The following is a 20284-nucleotide window of genomic DNA, read 5'->3' as shown; positions in this document are numbered from 1 at the left end:
ATAACAGAGTCCATAGCATCGTAATATTATCTTGTTAATGCAACAGTAAAGCGACAAACGGCAAAATATTGAGGAATAAAAACACGAGTGTATCAACTCCAGCATGGAGGATCGCCCTAAGTTATATCCTAATTGTAAAGGCTCGGTGTGTTGATAATATACTCGATTCCTTCGGCACGGAAAGTGTCTGGAATCGGGCTAATATTCTCACCAAGACTGAGTAGGGTCGCATTATTTCCGTATTTCGGCCAGTACGGGTCTGATACCAATTGTTAACAAAGGTAGAGCTGGCTGGTTTCTAGAAACTCACAGTGCGCTGGCTCATTAGGGTCGAGGTTATAAGCGAAATTGATCCTAAAGGGGAAGTTGCAACTGTTGGTAACATTGTAATTGGAGAGCATAACAACGTACCAGTAGTTGAAGGTCGCATTCTGGGTCCGGTAATACGACTCGGGAATGGCAGCACCGCCAGTAAACTCGTTTACCGCATAAAATACAAAGACGTTCTCGGCAGTGTGTTGTACTCCCCAAGAGTCAAGCGAAGGGTCGAGTGCGTTGATCGATTGATTTAAGAAATAAGACCTGAGCAATACTCCAGTGAGATATGGTCGATTTTACAAAGAAAGTTGAATTCATACCAGACTTTAACGCCATCCTTGGTAGCAGACCGAACGTGGTCGCGACGACTCGCCTATTCAAATTATGTTAGCTTACATATGTTCATGGTATCTTCTACATTTACCTGGAAAATAATATCGCCGACCAAACTGGCCAAGCGCTTATATTGTGCAGCCACCCCAAAGGTCTCGCTACCGGTTCCATATGGCGAGCCAGCGGCAGGATCTGCAGGATAAAATTGGAGTAATTCCTGCACTGCGGTTTCATTGTTGACACCGAAATAGAGGCCCGGGGCTTGGTACAAGAGCCAGTCAGCCACGTCCTTGTCGGTTTGGGGGGTTGTCTGGTTGATAAACACAGTACCCTCATCCTTGACAACTATTATTGTTCCTCAGTAAATCGGGTCGGAACATTTGACAATGCACCGTACCTCCATTGATGAACGGAATCTTGGCGTAGCGCCCAGCGTGAAGGCTAACCGACGGTAATTCAGGTAAAAAGTCATCACCCGGTGCCAGAACGGGCCCAAGTACCACAGGACCTTGATCAGGGCCTTTCCACTCGGCAGGGACCTTGGAGATGTGTAGCTCATTAAGAAGCATGTCAGGCTTGGGAAGTAATTTTAGGTACATACTTGGATCACGTCCTGGTTTGCTTGTTGGAGCACATCGGAAGGAGCACCGCGTAAACATTCAAAGGTGTTCGCCGAACTCGCACACCCTGTTGCGTTGACTACGAATTGATAAGCTTGCTCTTGAACTGGATCATTAGCGGGGGGGACGTTGACGCTATAATTGATGAGCTGTCAAAAGCAGACCACGCACTAAAAGTTCCTTGGGCTTACGTGGAGGGGGAACCGGACTGCATGATCATTCCTCGGAAAACACCACCAATGTCTCCGCCTTTGTAAAGTGATTGATAGGCTGTGCTGACTGCGCCAGCAGATTCTCCAAACAATGTCACCTATGGGATGTCGATGTGAAAACCTTCATGAGACTCGAGTACGCGACTTACTTTAGTTTTGTCACCACCAAAGTATTCAATGTTTTCTTGAACCCATTCCAGAGCAAGTCGCTGGTCTTTGAGGCCAAGGTTCAACGCACCGGCCTCGGCAGATTTGCTCCCAGGAGGGACTAAGTGAAAACTATTTGTTACTAGATCGTGCGTTTGGGGTATAGTATGCACGCACAACCAAATATGCCAGTGCGGTAGTTCAGCGCGACGTAGATTACCGGTTTTCCCTAAAATGGATAAGTATGCCATCAATAATCAAAAATTTCACGGCACAAACTTACAACAGCGATTGAAGGCTGCACGATATACCATCCTTCATAACCTTGGGCCGAACCAAAGTAAAATCCACCTCCATCTGCGAGACAGTGTAACTTTTAGTGATTTGTTCGACTTTCTCAACCAAAACAAAACTCACATATCCAAACCATTACTGGCAGTTTTTCGGTGATATTGCTCGGTTTCCCTAGATTAATCAATTAGAATCACATTTGTACATAGGGCAAAGGAGACTTACAGATATGCAATGTCAGGCAATCCTCTGAGACATAGTCCGCATACCCGGCAAGTCCTTGTGCGCAGCTAGGACCATAGGTTGTGGCATTGACGATCGGATTCGAGTCTTCCGGGGCCCAAGCCACAGGCGGCTTGAACCGCAAAGAACCGACGGGAGGTTGAGCAAACGGAACACTCAAGAAATAATCCGTGTTTCCAGTAGCATTACGACCGCCTATGTATTGCACACCTTTTCCCTCGATGACTGGGGGATCGAGTGTGGCTTGAGCCGCGGCGAGGGTGCCTCCAAGGGCAAGTAAGATTCGAGTCCAGAACACGACAGACATGTCGAGGCAACTGGTGCAGATATGGAAAATTCCAAATCCAACTGGCTTATATAGCTGAACTTGCCAAGCGAGAGAACTCGATGACCGCATGATTTGTCTGCAATAGAGTTTGGGCGCTCCGAAGGGCACCGTGCGACTCTATCCATGACTGATAGAGAAAGAAGTGTCTCTATACCAAGCAATCACGGCAAAGAGCTATTGTCGGACCGGAATATGCACCTTGGCGTAAACTTCATCATTCGCTTAGGCATGACCTTGATGGGGAGAGGCGAGCCGCGCCGGAATACAATGATTGATATGAAGTTACCAGCCCGAAATGGCCGACTATTGCGGCTGCGCAAAAGTCGCTGGGGATAGTAGTAGAGGGTGGAAATAGTGTTCTTATGCTAAGCGGTCCAAGGCGGTGCCCCAAATGTGGGGTTGTGGCGATTAGGTGATAGATATTACGACGTACTCCAATATTTACTATAAATACTTATGCAACTTCCACTTCTTAGGGTTTCCCGTAGGAACAAGTATCTTAATGAATTCAAAAAGGTGAGAATTTGCTATGCAACAATGACATTAAGCCGCAGCTAAATGACGTTATGCTCAACGACGCCCGAATAACTATCCTAGGAGGCGAAAAACGGAGGATCATATTCTAATGGCCAATAGCAGCATTTCATTTGGCCTCGTGTTCGATTTCCGGATTTCAATCACCGGTAAACACATGGGGTTGATCAACGTCTCCGCTTTCGTTCATATTGGGTCATAGTTGGAAGCAGCTCATTGTCCGGTCTGATGACAAATGTACCGTTAAGCGCCAGTACTCACACCACCTTAATTTGACTACAGCGGTTGGGTGAGCCCGTACCTTTGTACCCAGTATCCATACTCAACATCTAATTGGTATTCAAAAGTCTCTAATGCATTGTTTGAACCGATCTCGAAGCCTGGAACTAATTATAATAGACAATACGACAACAGGGACTAGTAAAAGCTTATCCTCATCAGAAAAAAAACCTTTTCTCAATTTTGACGCAGCGGCTCTAACCATCTCGTTATCCCTTTCGTGCTGTTTTGCGATAGCTTTCGGTAGCCTTTGTGACTTTATCTCAACCTTCGGCTCTTTCAAGAGCTAAAGACATGTTATGAACTCGGCCAAAGGCTCAAGACTCTTTGTGACTCTCCTTTAAAGGAATAAAAGACTTAACTCCTTCTTCCTAATAGTGTTATTGCCATAGTGTCACTATAGATTTAGTTACCGTGACTCCAGATTAAACTAGCAGGACTCTTGTAGAGAAGCATTGATCGTCTTTGAAACAGATACACCAGCTCCTCTCATCCTATTGAATACCCTCGAACTCGACTATCAATGGAGGCCATGAGCAAAAATTATTGCACGTTTGCTTCAAGATAGCCGTTGTTCAGATGGGACTACGGTAGTTCGTCCGAGTTTGACTCCAAACGAATCCAGACCACGAGAAGCAAGTTCCCAGAAAATGTTATCACTGCATGGTTCTTTATAATTATAGGCTACTGCAGGCCCCCTTACTCTCATCTGCTTGTTACATTCTGTTTCTAATACAATCATACATTAGTATCATGTACATAATACATTCCTTGGAACTAACGTAACAGAAGACATATTCCAAGTACAAACGAAAGCATAAATGAGCTGTACTCAAACCGACGGCGGGCCGGGATAGGATTTAACGTTACAGACGAAGACCTAACAAACCAATAAAATAAAATAAAAGGAATTCTGTGGGGCTTCAGGGCCAGCGAGCACGATCCACAACATTGCCCCTCCAGCAGGCACGACTAGGTCATGATAAACATAAAATCGACAGGTAAAGCTGAACATTTCAAGTCCTTAGAAGGATCTCTTGAGATCAAAACCACATAAACAGTACTATTGAGTTTCGAAGGCCGCCATGCTCGTTTTGGCCCGGCATCTCGATTCAGTGCTCGAGTTATGTTTTGTCAACAAATGTGTCAAGTGAGTGGTTCCAGGCCCTGGTCATTGCTGCCTGAATTCCTGTAACGTCGTTGGAACTAGAGTTTCTCTTCATAAGAATTGGTGCTGAATTGATATAATAGTTGATTGATGCCTGAATTTTGTCGAGCGGTGTCACCTGGTTCTTTACACAAGAATCAGTCACATGTCAGCTGACACCTGGAAGGCCAATTGGGAATTATCTTCAACTTACTTCAACGTAGGTCATTCTCTTAGGCGCTTCCTTATCTTGCGCGTGAGAATTATATTCTTCCATAATGACGAGCGCAGCTACCCGAGTTATTTCTTTCATTCCCTCTTCGATCACGTTTACCGCCACTTCACGACATTTTTCTCGGGAGGAGCTCCAGACCGTATCCCAAACTTTCCAAACCTCTTCCCACATTTGATCTCTCATTGGATTATTTATATCCCCACGTGTTTTGTCCACCACAGCCTCGGCTGCATTCCGTGCAGCCTGGCATCCAGCATCAAAAACTTCGTTGAAGACCATTTCGTGCATTTCTTTTGGATCGTTAGGAATATTTTCCAGCACCCTGAACCGATCGCGTGCTGCAAGTAAAGCGGCGTTCAAAGCATCATTCCAAATCTGGGTGAATTGGATTACGTTCTTGCCGGACAATCGGTACTTCAAACGATGACGAAGTTTGGGATGGTTTTTAAAGTGCTCGATTAGCTGTTCGCCATTGATACCATTATATCCTTCCGCCAAAGTATCAAGGATCGCTGACCATAGAACTTTAAGTATTGTTCCTTCGACGATGGTTCGAAATCCTTCAGAAAGGTCGTTGATCCAAAGACGCTGTTTGACTTGGTCCCGTGTTGCGGTACTCTGGCTTTCGAATATATGTACAATTATAGGTCCGACGTGGCTTTTGACCATCTCTTTCACTTTGTTTTTGAACGTCTTTTCGAGACCAAGTTGGAATCTAAATCTAAGAAAAAGCCCCAAGGCCCAATTCACGGCACCTATTGGGAGCCTCCAGACCATAAGTTCCCTCTTTCCCATTCCTATGTCCAGTTTTCTCTTTGTTTCAGCACGAAAGGCAGACACCGTTTCAGTCACGAATTTTAGTAGCGCCCTCAGTATCCTATCCATAATATATTCGACAAGGTAATCCAGCTTGGAATCAAAGCGCTTAGCTAGCACAACTGTCGAAGGCAGAGGAAGTTCGTGTGTATGCCGTGCCACTATCATGACGACCGTCCACGAAAAGAAGTAGCAATTGTACTTGAAGAGCTCGTAGTGAACGGTTTTTGTGTCATGAGACAGTGAGAAGCATGCTGATATAATATGCAGAAGACTAGTATTATCAGGCATCTTTAGATCTATTTCGCATAAGTTTGATTTGATAACACCTTCAAGTTCTTCCTTTTTAATTAGTTCGTACTGGTCTGCAGCTTTGCGCGTCGAAAGCGGCCCCAATGCTTCGGCGATCAATGTCATGGGCTTTTTCGTTAAGGGACGTCTGTCAAAGCGATACACCTCGCCGCTCTTTAGAGACGCGACTACAAACCGATGCGGAACCTTCCCGCTATCATTCATAACTTGAAGACGAGTGACTAGGACAGACTTGGGGTCTTGACGTTCAAGCTCTTGATACCATTCAAAGACAGGACCTTCACCCCACGTTTTGGTGAATACCATTGGCTTTCGTTCTTTCTTCCAGTCCAGGATGTCAATTGATGCCCAGTCTAATGACATATTGGCTATATTATTTATGCAAGAGTAAAGGGAAGTGGCGGTTGTTGAGGCAGAGGGTGCGCAAGCGCTTATAATGTTTATATAGATGTGTGCATCCAGAGCATGAGGATTTAGCGCATTCAACTGATCCGATACAGACATTCCTGGTTGGGAAATAACCTCTCCTACGAGACCTAGCCCTGATGCACGGGTTCTTTTCCCGTGCATAAACCAGTAAGCGACGGAGCTTCATATTTACAATACTACTAAATCGAGTACAAACGGACAGAATTCACCACGCAATTCACACGTTGCTCATGCTCATGGAATAGGGCAACAGATATTATGGCTGACAGGTAATGTGGTGAATTACACTAGGTATATGTTCGCTTTCTTCCTCTAAAACCTTAAGCTTGTACTACCACCATGAACCCAGAAGGTACGGGTAATCCGCACCCTTACTATACTTTGGCCCGGAAGTAATGCGGCTCAGAACTGAAGATCTATGCCCTGGGGGTGTACAGTGTATGTAACGCATCGGTGGCCCCTCACTTGATCCCTTTATTCTGTCGTCCGTTGCACACACAATATGCGTAAACTTACGTATAGATGAACACAAAAGCGTGGATTTTTAGCACAAAAAGCCGCACGTTACATGTAGAGCGCTTGCAGAGTCTGACTATTATTCTGCTTGATCTGCCCCCCCCCTCCCAGCTTATCGCTGCGTGCCGCCGCTATGTCTATTTTGTGTTTCTAGGGGTAGATACTTGGCAAGATCCGCGTGTGATGAAGATTTTCTCTTCTTTTCGAGTTCGTCGTGGGACTAAGTGCCAGTGAGAACCACCCAGCTGATAAACAGGATATACTTGTTAGTTGAAGTGGATTTTGGGCGAGGGGCATTATGTTGGCTGATCCGCGCGCTACTAAGAGTGCCCCCAACCCTGATCGGACGCACACATGGTAACCCAAATAGTATCTCGTAAGGGTTATGACTACTGTTAGTGTCCAGGTACGAATGGAGGAGTGCATAAATGAATACCGTGCAAGGCTCCACGACAGATTGATTATCCAAACCTGAGCGTAACCCCAGTTTGTATGATCGTATGGCTATTGGCAAGCAGCAAGCGTGATCAATACATGCGGAGAAAAAATAGAACACGTTCCAGAACAGAGGCGCTGGCCTTTCCATTTCAGTTGTACAAACTTGGGGTATCAGTGATATACTCTATTGCCTCAGCTCGGAATGTATCCAGTATCTGATAAATATCGATCCCCAGTTCAAGCAAAGTTGCATTCTTCCCGTACTTTGGCCAATACATGTCTATGGTATAAATCATCAGCAGGATTATGGTAAAGGAAGAATAATGATTCGTACAGAAAACTAATTCCGAGCTGGGATTAAGGGTATAAACAAAGTTAAGCCTGGATGTAAAGCCAATTACTCTCAATACTTGATGGAAAATTTAACAGACCACACTCACCAATAATTGAATATAGAATCCTCCAGTCTTAAGTATGGTTCAGGGATAGGAAGACCTGATTGACTTAAAGCACGAAACACGAAGGCAATTTCAGACGTATGCTGCACTCCTTCACGCGGAAAATCTGCTTCTGGTTGGAAAGGCGCCAATAGTGTGTTTATGGTGGCAGTGAAAAGATAAGACCTATATGCTGACATGTTAGAAACAATGAAATGAAGTGGATTGTCACCTGAACCCACCAAACCGGAACCCCAAATCTTGTTGCAATCCGAATATGATCACGGCGGCTCGCCTATTATCAGACGTCAGCAACAAGTTCATTTAATCTCCAAAGCAAACTTGCCTGGAAAATCAAGTCACCAACAACACTCGCGAGACCCTTGTACTGTGCTGCTTTCCCAAAGGTTTCATTTCCAGTACGGTAGGGTGAGCTGGCAGCAGGATCTGTAGGGTAGAACTTAAGCAACTGCTGTATCACAGTTAGATTGTTGTAACCAAAGTAAAGGCCCGGCGCCTGGTATGAGAGCCATTTGCGTGACGTTTTTCTCGGTTTCGGGGGTCTCTGGGTTAAGGAAGATGGTGCCTTCATCCAAAACAGCTACGTGATGAAGAAAAAGAGATTAAGCCTTGAACTAATCCTCCATATAATGCAATCAATATATCCCACCTCCATTAATGAAAGGAACCTTAGCAAACCGTCCTGCACGGATACTGACAGACGGTAACTCGGACAAAAATACATCCCCTAGAGCAAGAACCGGTCCAAGAACGACAGGGCCTTGGTCCTCTCCCTTCCATCCTGGCGGGACCTACGCGCATAATCAGATCTAGACAAATTATCACTATACAATTGCAAGCAGCTACTCACGTTAAGAACATCCCGGTTCGCCTTTGAAGAACATCAGAAGGCGCATTACGCAAGCATTCGAAGGTTTTTGCGGAACCAGTGCAGCCGGTTGCGTTTACAACAAATCAGTAGGCTTGTTGTTGAATAGGGTCATTGGCCGTGTAATCGAGGGCTCCACCATATACCATCCTTGATATCCTTCGGCGGTACCAAAGTAAAAGCCTCCTCCATCTACGGAACGATATGGTTGAGTGAGCGCAGCCTCACAACTAGATCACAGCCTGTATCAAACTCAGAGATCCAACCCATGACTGGGAGCTTTCCGGTCACCAAGATCTATCAGAAAGCCCCCAGTATAAACTCACAAATGTGGAGAGTCAAACAATCCTCGGAGGTCGGCCCCTCGAAATCAGTAAGTCCCTGTAGACAGCTCGGTTCAAAGGCGGTTGCATCAATTGTCGTATTTGAGTCAGTTGTAGTCCAAGGAACGGGCGGCTTGAAGCGTAAGGGACCGACTGGAGGCTTTCCAAATGGGATACTTGGGAAATAATCAGTATTTCCGACATAGGTAATACCATTGCCCTTAATAATCAGCACAGTGCCTTGAGCGACGCTAAGAGTACATCAAAAAACGAGAAGAACCTGAAACCAGAGCGTAAGGGATGGCATGATGAAACGGCTGTCACAATTTCATTACCACAGCAACCATATATCTACGTGCGCGTCAAAGGAAGCTGGTACCCTTGGGCAAAGCTCTAGGTGTCCCCCGCATCACATCGTGGGCGTGAACAGGCTGTGGGTATTTTTATATGATGAGGTGATGTTATACAGATTATCAGATAGTACCTTATCAAGCCCGAGATTGCCAGGTCAAGCCATTCATCTGCTAAGATTGGAATTTGATGGAGAATTAATCGGATGATTATGTGACTCACAGTGGTATGTCCCGAGATTTAATCTCATCAAGACCTCTTGCATAGCCTATAAGAATAAAGGTTTCAGCGGGCTTTGCGTGGTTATATCGAATGCCCATATAGAAATGTGAAGGAATCGCACAGCAACTATCAAGGTTCGCAAGATGAGTTTATGGGTTATAAATAAGCCGTCAAAAAACCTGTTTGAAATAGACTTGGCCATCAGAATGTGCAGACATGACGAGGTGATGTCGGGGGTTGGGTATCCGTACATGCATTACAGTGTCCTATTATCCGTGGAAATCTTCCACGACGAGTGTGCCAAGGTAGCCCGACGTAGTGGCCATGGCGATTCCACGCGTGTGCCTGATCCGAACATTGCCAACTTAGAGGGATCACATTTAGCAGTCTAAAATAAGCACCCCACGGAATCACAATGCTGTGTTGACAGACCAGAATGACTAGTCTCGCCTCGCCAATTATAAGCGCCGTTGGTCTTTGCGATTGGAACAGTTTAACTTTGAGGTGTTGAAGGTCTGGAGGAATCAGGGTGAACTATTCCTCGACAAATAGTCATCGCAAGCCGAGGTTGGATTTGTAGCTATTTATTATGGCCATCTGTCCATCCTTAGTAGTGGATCGTCACTTCCAAATGGCATGCTGTTCCTGGGGGCGCTATTGTCATCTATAGTTATTCGTATATAAATGGTACTCAGAGGCCACTAGGTATGTTAGTGTTTCCAGTAGTCTTAAGCATATGATCTGCTCTCCACGGGGGCCCCAAAAACCCGGGAGCGCTCTGGAGTGCTCCGGTTTTGGGAACCTCCTCGTTAGGATCCGACTCGGCGAGCACTCGGGAGCACTCCACGAGCACTTCCGAGCGTCATACCAAACGCTCCGGAATGCTCGCCGACAATAGCGAGTCCCGAAGCGCTCCCGAGATTTTCGGGGCCCCGTAGAGCTCCGGCATCTCGCGTCAGTTGGAGAATATTGCCGTTATAATTAGCACCGGTCTCATATATATAGGGTCAGGGTAAAAAAGAAGATAACTGTGCCAGGTACAAAGTGTCCCGCGTGCTTATATCCGGGGTAGCGTTATACCCGTGTTAGAAGGGGTATATAGAGCTATAACCGATACTTAGCCTATGCTTCGGTCGCTGTGAGCGATGTGTGGGTTCTGTACGCGGTACAATCGGGACTCTTGACCTGCAGTACGGGAAGACGCTAGCCGAGCTTACAAACTAATAGTAAAGTGGTGCAACATGCAGCTTTTCAATACAAAGTCTGCAAGTCAAGAATCTGCAGGTCAAGAGTCCCGACTGCACAAGGGGGTGGGCCCGTGACCGCCCGCGGGTGGCCTAGGGGAGTTGGCCGGGCCACCCAAGACTGCGACCCTCCGGATCGAAGGCTTAGGGTGGCAGAGAACCGCACATGGATTAGTATGTTATGAATGAATATGTAATAATATGGGTAATAAACAAACAGATAAAAACGTGAGGAAAGAAACGTAAAATATACGGCAGACACAAAGGGATAGTGTGCGGGCGCTGAAAACCGCGAGGACAGTGTGATTCCTCATGCTCGGTACACCATTCCAAGATTGCAGTAGGGAATGGTGCTGGCCGAATCACGTGAGGACACGGCTTCTACGGGGAATACAGCGCTCGATTTCACCCACACATTGACCCACAATGCTCGTGCGGTGAATCCAAACAAACGCCCGAGCATCTGCTCATGTTCTGTCCGGACACGGAAGAATTCAGGCACATCATCACAGATATATCACCTGACCGCTCCTGGGAGGTGATTTTCGGAACACTGCCGGGACTGGAGGCAGTATCTGAGTTCATACTCAAGTCGGGAATTGGGAAGTGTAGAGATCCGCCGGCAACCGCTCAACCTCTGTAGGGCCTTACGCCCATGTCCATACGTCCTTACGACCGCTCCATACGCCCTTAAGGCCGCCCCACCCCCGTCCTTATGACACGCCGCTTATCACGCCCATATGGCCCCTGTACTAGGTCTTCATGGCCTCCCCGTGCTTACTACCTCGCTTGCCGCCTCCGCCTCCGTGTTTCCCTTTTCTCTTCTCACTTTCTCTTTCTGCCTTTTTTCTTAGCGTAGTTTGCCTCGGTTTTGTGAGCGGTTTGCCCTGTTTCGCATGTAGCTCCTTAAATATGAATCAAAAAAGCCGAATCACGTGATCGCGACCTCCGCCTTTGGCCAAGTATTGCATGTGATGCCTCCGCGCGCTGCGGCTCACATGTCTATAAGATCACCAGAAATTGAAAGTGGAGGTTCGTTATTATCTTATCACACATGAATACTATGAACGCGACCGCATTCTTGAAAGCACTTGCCACTTGAATTCAAATCAGTTTAAAAACCAATTGGAGAAATAAATGTACAACTAGAAATCGTCCCAAGACAAACCAAGGTGAGAGTAAAAAAACTAGCACTCGAACTACGCATATAGCGGCTGGAAAACCCAATCTTGTTCGGGGGACCCTTCGAGTTCGGACAATAGAATCTAGGTTAAAAATAGTAATCAACATCCACAAGACAAAGTTACAGTCTAGTTGGCGTTTACTGGTGATAGGCCGCCTCCAAACCGGGGAAGTGTCCAGCATCGATCAGTATTGGGGACGTGAATACTAGGCGAGAACTTTTCATCGAAAACAAGGCGGTTTTGTAACGAGACCTGGACGTACCGGAATCCTCCTTGCCCGTTACTACTGACCTCCCAGACGGCATCCTCAGAAGAGCGCATGAGTTTCACAAAAGCAAGGTCCTATACCAAGAGATGAGTGGTCGAGTCTCTCAGCAATCATCTTCGGAATACCTCTTTACGAACTTGTTCGGAGTGGCCGAGTGCGATCGTATCATTTGTTCGTAGTCTGAACTGATATGTATCGTCCCCTACACGCTCGACCTCGATGGGCAGCTAGGAATGACGCAGTTTCAATAAAGTATCACAAGCTCGATTTGGATTACGGCATACCATTAATGGAGGGGAAACTGCCATGACTGGCGTCCCCAGAGCTACGGAGCCTGGAGGCGCACCAGCACATCTTGGGATACGCCCATGGTTGATGATATCGTAGGTACCGTTGGTGAGAATCATAATGAGGGAGGGGGGGAGAGTTAGAACGAAGGTGTCGCCTGAGAGGTCCCAGATATTTATATCGAGATTCTAATACATGACGCCACTAGCGCAGCGTACGTACCCAGTTGACAAGTGACCTCACCCGTCCGATATCGAATTATTCCTATCTCAATCAGCTATAATCCGTTGAATTGAAGCTGGCCGCGTGTATAACGGTCAGGTGTGGTGATAGGCGCACACACGCAAGACCCGGCCGTCAGCGTGGCGTACCGAATAAGCCCCTATTCGGTCGGCCCCCACATTGATAATTGCCGAGCCTCACGCCTTGAATTAGCGAAAGCCAAAGTGGGGAAGTTATAGTGTAATTGTTCAAGTGTACCCATAGCGAGTCTCAGAGAGATTCAATGTTTTATAGATCGGAGCTGCCTAACAATGGGTGCAACTTGAACCACCTTGCATAGGTGGACGGACGCGATAGCGAGGCACAGATAACGACGCCAAGGACAAACATCATGAGTAAGGTCACGTGGTCTATTTTTTTTTTTTTTTTTTTTTTAATACATTTCCATATATAAGCAATACGGGAGCTACATGCGAACTAGGCAAACCGCTCACAAAAGAGAAACCGAACCGTGAAAGCTACAGAGGGAGGCAGAAAGAGAAACGCAACAAAAGGAAACAAACCAAACGAGAACGTAGCACGGTCAGAGATCAAAGGAAAAGGTCGCGTGGCGACATACAGGTGGCTTAAGGCCTAACTCGGGGTAGAGGCCGTAAGGGCGGGGGTGATGGGGCGGCCTTATGGGCGTATATACTACATGGTTTGAGCGGTTGCCTGCGGGCCTCCTCGTCTTCGTCCTATGCCCGTCCTGGCGATGAATTTTGCGACTGCTTCGAGACCTGCAAGGGAGCCAAACAGTGTGGGGTCATTGATATTGGTGGAAAACTCACTAAGTATCCCCCTGTGTCCCGCCGTAGCGGGACAGGAGGTGGTTAAATGAAATATGGTCTCGTCCGATTCCCCGCAAGCGCACCTGGGATCGACGTCGTGATGGAATTGGGCGTGGTATTCTCCGTAATGTCCATGCCCCGTGAGGTACTGCACGAGGCGGCACTCGAGGTCCCTGCCCAGTTTGCTAGTGTTAAAGATCGGGTGTAACTTTAGTGCGGGAGGGCGGGGGATGTAGTATTTGGAGTTGATTCTGGACTCGGTGTGATCGTGCCACGCTTTCTTCCAAGATCGTACGGTCTTCCGTGTGGCTTGTTCTCTAGCCCACGTTATGGTGCGGTTGAAGATAGGGGTCGGAGTAGCTCTAGCTCCTTCGTTCGCCAGCCGGTCCGCTGTTTCGTTGCCTTCGACTCCGCTGTGCCCGGGCGTCCAGGTGATATGAATGGATCGTTCGGGGTGTCCCTCTACGAATGCCTTGGCGGCAGGGACGAAAACTCTGGAGGTGAACTGGCACGGGTGTCGAGATAGGTCGGCAATGGATCTGACAGCGGCTTGATTATCGCAGTAAATTCGTATTTTACGATATCCTTGGTTTTCGGCTATTTGTTTAGCTTTCATGAACGCTAAGAGAATTCCCAGCATTTCCGCATCGTATATGTTCGCTCGTGGTCCGATTCCAATCGACGACGATGACAAAGTCCTTTTTCCGGCTCGTATAACGTAGCCGACGCCGACTTTCCGAATGCCATTGGACACCGCCGCGTGTCCATCTGAGTAGCCAAGAACGCTGGCATGACAATCTTCCAGTACGCTAATTTCGGATAGGATTTTGTCGCGGTATTCGTCGCGTTTGAGGCCGTCGGAGGTGTCCTTGATTTTGATTTGATCAGGGAACGGGATTGCTGGATCGGACGGGTGGTTGATATGCGTTGAGACGAACTCGATGTGTGGGTGACTATGTGATGCGATGAAGTGGATGGGGGATTGTAAGCTCTCGGCCTTGTTATTCCTGTTGCTGTTAAGGGTGGGTATATGCGTATCCCATGATGCTGGGAGACGTTTAGCAACTTCGGATGACTTGGGGATGGTTCTAAGTTTAGCCGAGTAGTTCATGATAAGCTTCTGGCACGTGATGTGTATGGGCGGGATGGAGGCTAGATGTTCGAGACAGGGGATAGGAGTGGTTTTGAAGGCTCCAAGGAGCCATCTCAGTCCTTGGTTCTGGACCTTCCTAAGCGGTTCAAGCAACGACTTCTGTCTGCGCCCCAGAAACCACAGAGGGGATCCATATGTAAGGATTGGGATGACGCAGGTGAGGTATAGGATGCGCGCGTGTTTGATGGTAAGTCCGCGCTGTGTGTTGGCTAGCATTCCTAGTCCAGCTATGATGGCTTTAGCTTTGTTGGTGGAGTTAGAGATATGCTCTTTGAACGTGAGCTTCCTATCTAAGTAGAAACCTAGCCAACGAATGCATCCTTGGGGCAGTATGGTATAATTCTTGCCATTCAGGGTAAGGTGAAGACTGGGGTTGGAAGAGTGGTTAGAGTGGCGGTAGAAATGTATTAAGTCAGACTTATCAATTTCAAATTCTAATCCAAGTTGGGAGGCTATGTGAGACACCCGAGTGGCTATCCGCCGCATTGTAGCCACATTATACTCATGAGACTTCCCCCACGCCAAAATGGTGAAGTCGTCTATGTAGGCAAAGGACTGTGCGTGTGGGTCTTGCGCAGCAATTAGGAGTGGGGTGGAGTATAATGAGGATAAAATGGGGGATAGAGGAGAACCTTGGGGAATTCCCACAGGTGGGAGGGCTATAGGAGGGCAGAGGTGACCGTCCACTCTAAATTGCGCAGTTCTATGGCTGAGGTAAGATCTGAGCCAATTGCAAATTTGATTGGGGTACCCCATGCAATCCAGAGTGTAAATTAGCCTCCTGTGATCCACGTTGTTGAAGTATCCAGATACGTCCAGGGTGATGAGTGAGACCCTGTGGTTGGACTTCCAGTGTGATTTGATGTCGTGGATCATGCATAGCCCAGCGTCGGTGCAAGATGTGATGTCTTTACCCCCAAACTGGCTGTGTGGGATGAGTGAATGCTTGCCAGCCTCAGAGGTGATTCGAGTTGTGATAACCTTCTCTAGAAGTTTGGATAGCGTCTCTAGTAGAGCGATGGGACGATAGTTTTTGGGTAGTGACATGTCTTGGCGACGGGGCTTTGGGATGGGGGCAATGACGCAGTTACGCAGCACTGAGGGATGATATCCAATTCTCAAGCAGAGGTTGAATAGGTTGACAAAGATACTAGTGTTGCACCAGAAGGCCCATTTGAGGAGCCTGTAGTTTGAGCCAAATGCGCCAGGGGAGGATTTGTTGGAAGTGCATTTGATGGCGTTAGCAATTTCGTCTGTGGATATCTCCTGGAATGGGCGTTTGGTCATGGCCCTGATTCCTAGTGGATGTAGAGATATATTAGGGTTGGCAATAGACGGAAAGAATTGCTTAGCCAGATTTTCGGCTTTGTGGTGCGGGTGCGTGGCTGTGAGGCCTCCATTGGGGCTTTTGATCGGGGGCAGTAAGGACCGGCGCTTCCCCTGGAACCATTTGAGCGACTCGAAGACTTTGGACGTGCGGATTTCGGCGAGTATGCGATCTCCGTGGCTTCGACGTGCGCGTCTGATGGCGCCGCGTAACGTTGAGCGAAGTTGTTCTCGGGTGCGGTTCTCGGGGTTATGTTTGAGGTCGTTGAGCGCGCCTGAGCACTCGGCGTTCCACCATGGGGATCGCGGCGGTCCGTTACCTTTCTTTTTCTTGTTGCCGTCGGGCATTGTTTTGATCGTCGCGGTTGACATGGCCTCCAGGATCGCCCCCGTGATCAAGTCGGCGTCTTCGGCGGTATTGGGGTCTTCGGGGAGGTCAAATTTCTTGAGGGCTTTGGCGTATGCTTCGACCCATTTGTCCTCCCGCTTGGGGTCGATTGGCCTGTGCGACGTGAGAATCGCTTCTTCAACAGGTTCGTCTTGATCGAACGGCTGGATTGACCATGTGATGGCCATGTGGTCCGAGCCGCATGATCTGCCGGTCGATGGCGTGTCTACTTCCCAGTTGAAGTCGGGCCACGCCTCGACGGCCCTATTGTTAAGAAACGTAAGATCGATAATAGAGTTGGAAGCGGGGTTAGAAGCAATGCGGGTGGGGTGCGAGGTGTGGTTCATAATTGTGAGGTCGTTGAACTCAGCGTAATCTCTAAACTCCCTTTCCGTTTGGTTCGGGTGTCTGTTTTTCCATTTGGAACCGTCTAGGGCCCAGTCTGGGTGGTGGAGGTTGAAGTCGCCTGTGAGGATGAGAGGTCGATCGATCGGTATGATTTCGTTGGTGAGGTGATTTATGGTTCTGTGTGCCTCTTTTCCGTGTGCGTAGACGTTGACGATGGTGAATTTGTGGTTGTCGAGGAAGAGGTCAACTGCGAGGATATCGCGGTGAATCGGGACGCAGTTTGAGAATTGGGCATGAATGTTGCGCTCTTTTCGGATATACATAGCGACGCTGGGCCCTTTTTCGTCGGTGAAGCCCGGGGGGATGATGCATAAGAAATTATTAGAGTTAGTGGTGCCATAAATATTATGAAGAGTGGGGTCGATATTCTTTTGGGAGCCAATACGACCCCACCAGATGTCCTGAAAAATAAAAATGTCAAAGTGCGCGTATAGGGGTTCGTTGAGCAGGGCGTGCATGCGCGGGTTGCAGCCTGCGACGTTAAGTTGGATGCAGTGTCTTTCAGTCATTGCGGTTTGCGGACCGGTTAGCAACAATTTGCGTGATGGGGCGTCGGAATTCGGACATCTTGGGGCAATCAGGGGTATTGAAACGATGGCCGTGGAGGCTGCAGGACGTGCAGTAGACGCATTCGCACGGGTTGCCTTTGCCGTCACGGATACAGCGAGGGCAGTTGTCCGCGTTGTGTTCTTCGGTTGTGTGGTTGTTACGTCCGCATTTGTGGCAGCGGGGTTTTTTGGTTCGGCATTGGCGTTCGGTGTGTCCGTAGCGGACGCATTTCGAGCAGGTTTGGAGTAGAGGTTTTGGGTTGAACTTCTTGATTTCGCATTTCCTGCCGTAAATGTATAGGGTAGGTGAGCTCATTAGACGGGCCGAGGTGAGACCTCCTGCGTCTTCGAAGGCAAACGAGACAGTAGAGGCGTTGCGTCCCTCGGCTTGTAATCGCGCGGGGTCTGCTAGCCAGTCGGGTGCGAGGGTAAGTTTGACTGAGCCAAATTTGGCGGAGTCAGGGAAGGCTTCGTTGAGGAGCTGTGTTAGCTCCTCGCGGTTGCGCATGCGTTGGAGAGAGCCGCCCATCCCGGTGGGGACGTTGGTGACGACAAGTCTGCTCCATGGGACCTCAGGTCCGAATTCGTACTCAGGAAGGCGAAGCCGATCCATGAGCAGAGGTATGGCGTTTTCAATCGCCGTAATGGAGACATTGTTAGAAAATGAAAGATGGAGGCTCGCCTTTAGTGACCATCGGACTCTGGTGAGTCTACCCTTGCCGAGGTTGCGGTTTGCGGCATCAAGGCATTCTCGCATGGCCACGAATATGCTTTCGGGGTTTGGTTGTGTGACTGGTAGAGTCTTAAAGCGAACAACAAAATTCTTGTCGTCGCTCTGTGCGGGCGCCGGTTTGGCGATATCCCTCTTGATGGCTGCGGCAATGTTAGAGGCTTTGACCTCCGGGGCTTTGGCTGGTGCCTTTGCCGCAACATTGGCAAAGCTGGGACGCGTTTGTGGAGGGTTGACGGTTGGGGCAGGACTTGGGTTAGGTGTATGTTTGTTTCTAGACGTGCTCGCTTGTGCAGTGTGTACCTGCGGCGATTTGCCTTCGAGCTTGTCTAGTCGGGACTTGATGTCGTCGAGCTGCCCCATCTTGGTTAAAATCGCCTGGAGCATGGAATGAGTGGGATCGGTGATGGCCGGGTGTGTCGGCGCTGGTTGGCTTGTGTATCCTCCCCACTCGCCTGGTTTGGCGTCGGATCCCCAGCAGATTTCGGTGGTTAGGGGGTTAGGTTGGTTCGGGCCGGGTTCGGGTTCGCCCATGTGTGTGTCTTCCTCTTCGTCTTGCTTCATCGGTGATTCCGGACGACTTGGTCCTGCTTCCGTGCCGTTATACAGCGCGTTTTCTGCGATTGAAGAGATTTGGTTGCCGAGTTTTTCGATTTTTTGAATGAATGAATTCGTGCTGTTCTTTTCTTCGTCGGTATCGTCATATAGTTGTCTGTTCTCGATGATGTTGGCGATGGCTTGGTTGGTGATGGTGTAGTATTTGATGCAGCGTTCAAGGGCTTCGTTGTCGGGGTAGCCTCCGGCCTCGAGGCGTTTAAACCAGTGTAGCTCTTGGCTGCTGAAGACCCAATCTTCCATGGGGGTGACTTGTCTTTCGGTGGGTCTCGTGCGGTTTCGGGTGGGGGTGGTTGATCCTGGCCTAGATACTGCCTTCTCTTCAACGTATGTGATTTTGGGAGGGCTAGAAGAGGGTTCATCGTCCAACGTATATTCCGTGAGTTGCGCTAGCGCCGCGCCGGCATCTCTAACCTGTTCTGACTCTTGTGAGGAGCTGATGACCAGTGTGATGCCTGCGTTTGCGACGACGGAGCTTCTCGGCGGGCTTGCGACGAGAGGAACAGTGGGGGGTGGGCTAAGGGTATAGTCCGAGATGCGGTCAGTTTCGGCTAGCGCGCTAGCGACTGCCTCTTGTGTGCCTCCGCTAGGGATGGCAGAGAAAGGATTTTTGTATACAGGCTTACGGTTAGGGACATTTGCTATTTTTCTGGGTTTTTTGTCGGAATCATCGGATGCGTAAATAGATATGGAGTCATTCGAGTCATTGTTTTTGGGTTTTTTGATAACTTTTCTAACAGTCGGGTAATCAGAAGCAATATCATGTTCGTGTATGCCAGTCAAATCAGAGGTAGAACGAGTAGAACGACGCAAAATGTTCGAAAAGCGCGAGCTAATGCCTTTGCCCTTGGGCTCAGGATTGTCGGTCATGGTCGTGTCACGTGGTCTATTGCGCATACCGCTTCTGCTCTCAAGGCCTCATGCCGCGCGCCCCTATGATACCTGTATCTGGGTCTCACGACTCTCCCGGTTAGTCTCATTACACATATTCCAGTCTATAAGTTTGTTTCAAGAGATAAATACAAATACTCCATTCGTGCGGGGGTTTCCTACACAACCACTAGGGTTCTGGTTGCACATATCGAGTGTCTGTTTCACCCCTCCACCCCTGCGATCAGCGTGACTTGGACAGAGCTCTCAACTGTGGGCCAAGGTGGACGTCAATTTGATTTTTCTCTCGTTGAATATGTAGATAAAAGCTATATCATTTTGTGTCTCGGGTGGTGAAGCTCCGATTTTGTGATTGAGCACGTGTGGTGGAATATTCGCTAGTCCGCCAGAACTCGATCTAGGTGCCGAAAATACTCAGTGCCAATTCCCATTCCATGGATAAAAAATGTTAGCGGTTGACAAGCTGTTGGGGCCCTATAAATTCAGATTATAATCAATCACAATTCTTGTACCGACCAATATCAGGACATTAGTAGGGGTCAGCTAGGAGAAGAAGACGAACTAAAACAAGGGATGTAGGAAATGGGACAGAAAAATTATATCAAAAATAGAAAGAGATGGTAAAGGACAGTGGGTCGGTCTTTAGTAGCCATTCGTAAATCCGCTCATCCCCGTATAGTTCCAAGACCATCACACTTCAAGCGGAAATATACTAATGTTTCGTGATAGTGTTCGCGCGTACAAGAAAGTTACTCATCTCCGGCCTAAA

The 20284-nt window shown here is 48.3% G+C and overlaps 5 protein-coding genes across 5 annotated transcripts; all 5 read right to left on the bottom strand.

The window, feature by feature from the left end:
• Nucleotides 1-128: 128 nt before the first annotated feature.
• RhiXN_10141 (Carboxylesterase family) lies at nt 129-2471 on the bottom strand (the record flags this gene model as incomplete). Its single annotated transcript, XM_043329957.1, has 13 exons — nt 129-259; nt 311-354; nt 412-582; nt 639-691; nt 743-996; nt 1049-1190; nt 1253-1406; nt 1463-1581; nt 1633-1751; nt 1808-1859; nt 1914-1987; nt 2048-2095; nt 2147-2471. 13 exons carry the CDS (start codon nt 2469-2471, stop codon nt 129-131), a joined length of 1686 nt encoding a protein of 561 aa, XP_043184054.1.
• A 1958-nt stretch (nt 2472-4429) lies between these two features.
• Nucleotides 4430-6178, bottom strand: RhiXN_10140 (uncharacterized protein; the record flags this gene model as incomplete). Its single annotated transcript, XM_043329956.1, has 2 exons — nt 4430-4597; nt 4667-6178. The coding sequence occupies 2 exons, from the start codon at nt 6176-6178 to the stop codon at nt 4430-4432; spliced, it is 1680 nt and encodes a 559-aa protein (XP_043184053.1).
• Nucleotides 6179-7347: 1169 nt separating this feature from the next.
• Nucleotides 7348-9154, bottom strand: RhiXN_10139 (Carboxylesterase family; the record flags this gene model as incomplete). The annotated part of the gene is made up of 11 exons (XM_043329955.1): nt 7348-7478; nt 7533-7579; nt 7639-7821; nt 7878-7930; nt 8003-8082; nt 8117-8236; nt 8306-8447; nt 8507-8527; nt 8664-8716; nt 8851-9067; nt 9128-9154. 11 exons carry the CDS (start codon nt 9152-9154, stop codon nt 7348-7350), a joined length of 1074 nt encoding a protein of 357 aa, XP_043184052.1.
• Nucleotides 9155-11974: 2820 nt separating this feature from the next.
• RhiXN_10138 (uncharacterized protein) lies at nt 11975-12523 on the bottom strand (the record flags this gene model as incomplete). Its single annotated transcript, XM_043329954.1, has 3 exons — nt 11975-12190; nt 12242-12343; nt 12401-12523. 3 exons carry the CDS (start codon nt 12521-12523, stop codon nt 11975-11977), a joined length of 441 nt encoding a protein of 146 aa, XP_043184051.1.
• A 796-nt stretch (nt 12524-13319) lies between these two features.
• On the bottom strand, nt 13320-19494 carry RhiXN_10137 (Reverse transcriptase (RNA-dependent DNA polymerase); the record flags this gene model as incomplete). The annotated part of the gene is made up of 2 exons (XM_043329953.1): nt 13320-17563; nt 17616-19494. 2 exons carry the CDS (start codon nt 19492-19494, stop codon nt 13320-13322), a joined length of 6123 nt encoding a protein of 2040 aa, XP_043184050.1.
• Between the last annotated feature and the right edge of the window lie 790 nt (nt 19495-20284).

This window comes from Rhizoctonia solani, chromosome 11, assembly GCF_016906535.1.
Source record: "Rhizoctonia solani chromosome 11, complete sequence".
Taxonomy (NCBI): Eukaryota; Fungi; Basidiomycota; class Agaricomycetes; order Cantharellales; family Ceratobasidiaceae; genus Rhizoctonia; species Rhizoctonia solani.
Note: the sequence above shows the minus strand (reverse complement) of the source record. Positions and strands in the feature narration are given on the sequence as shown.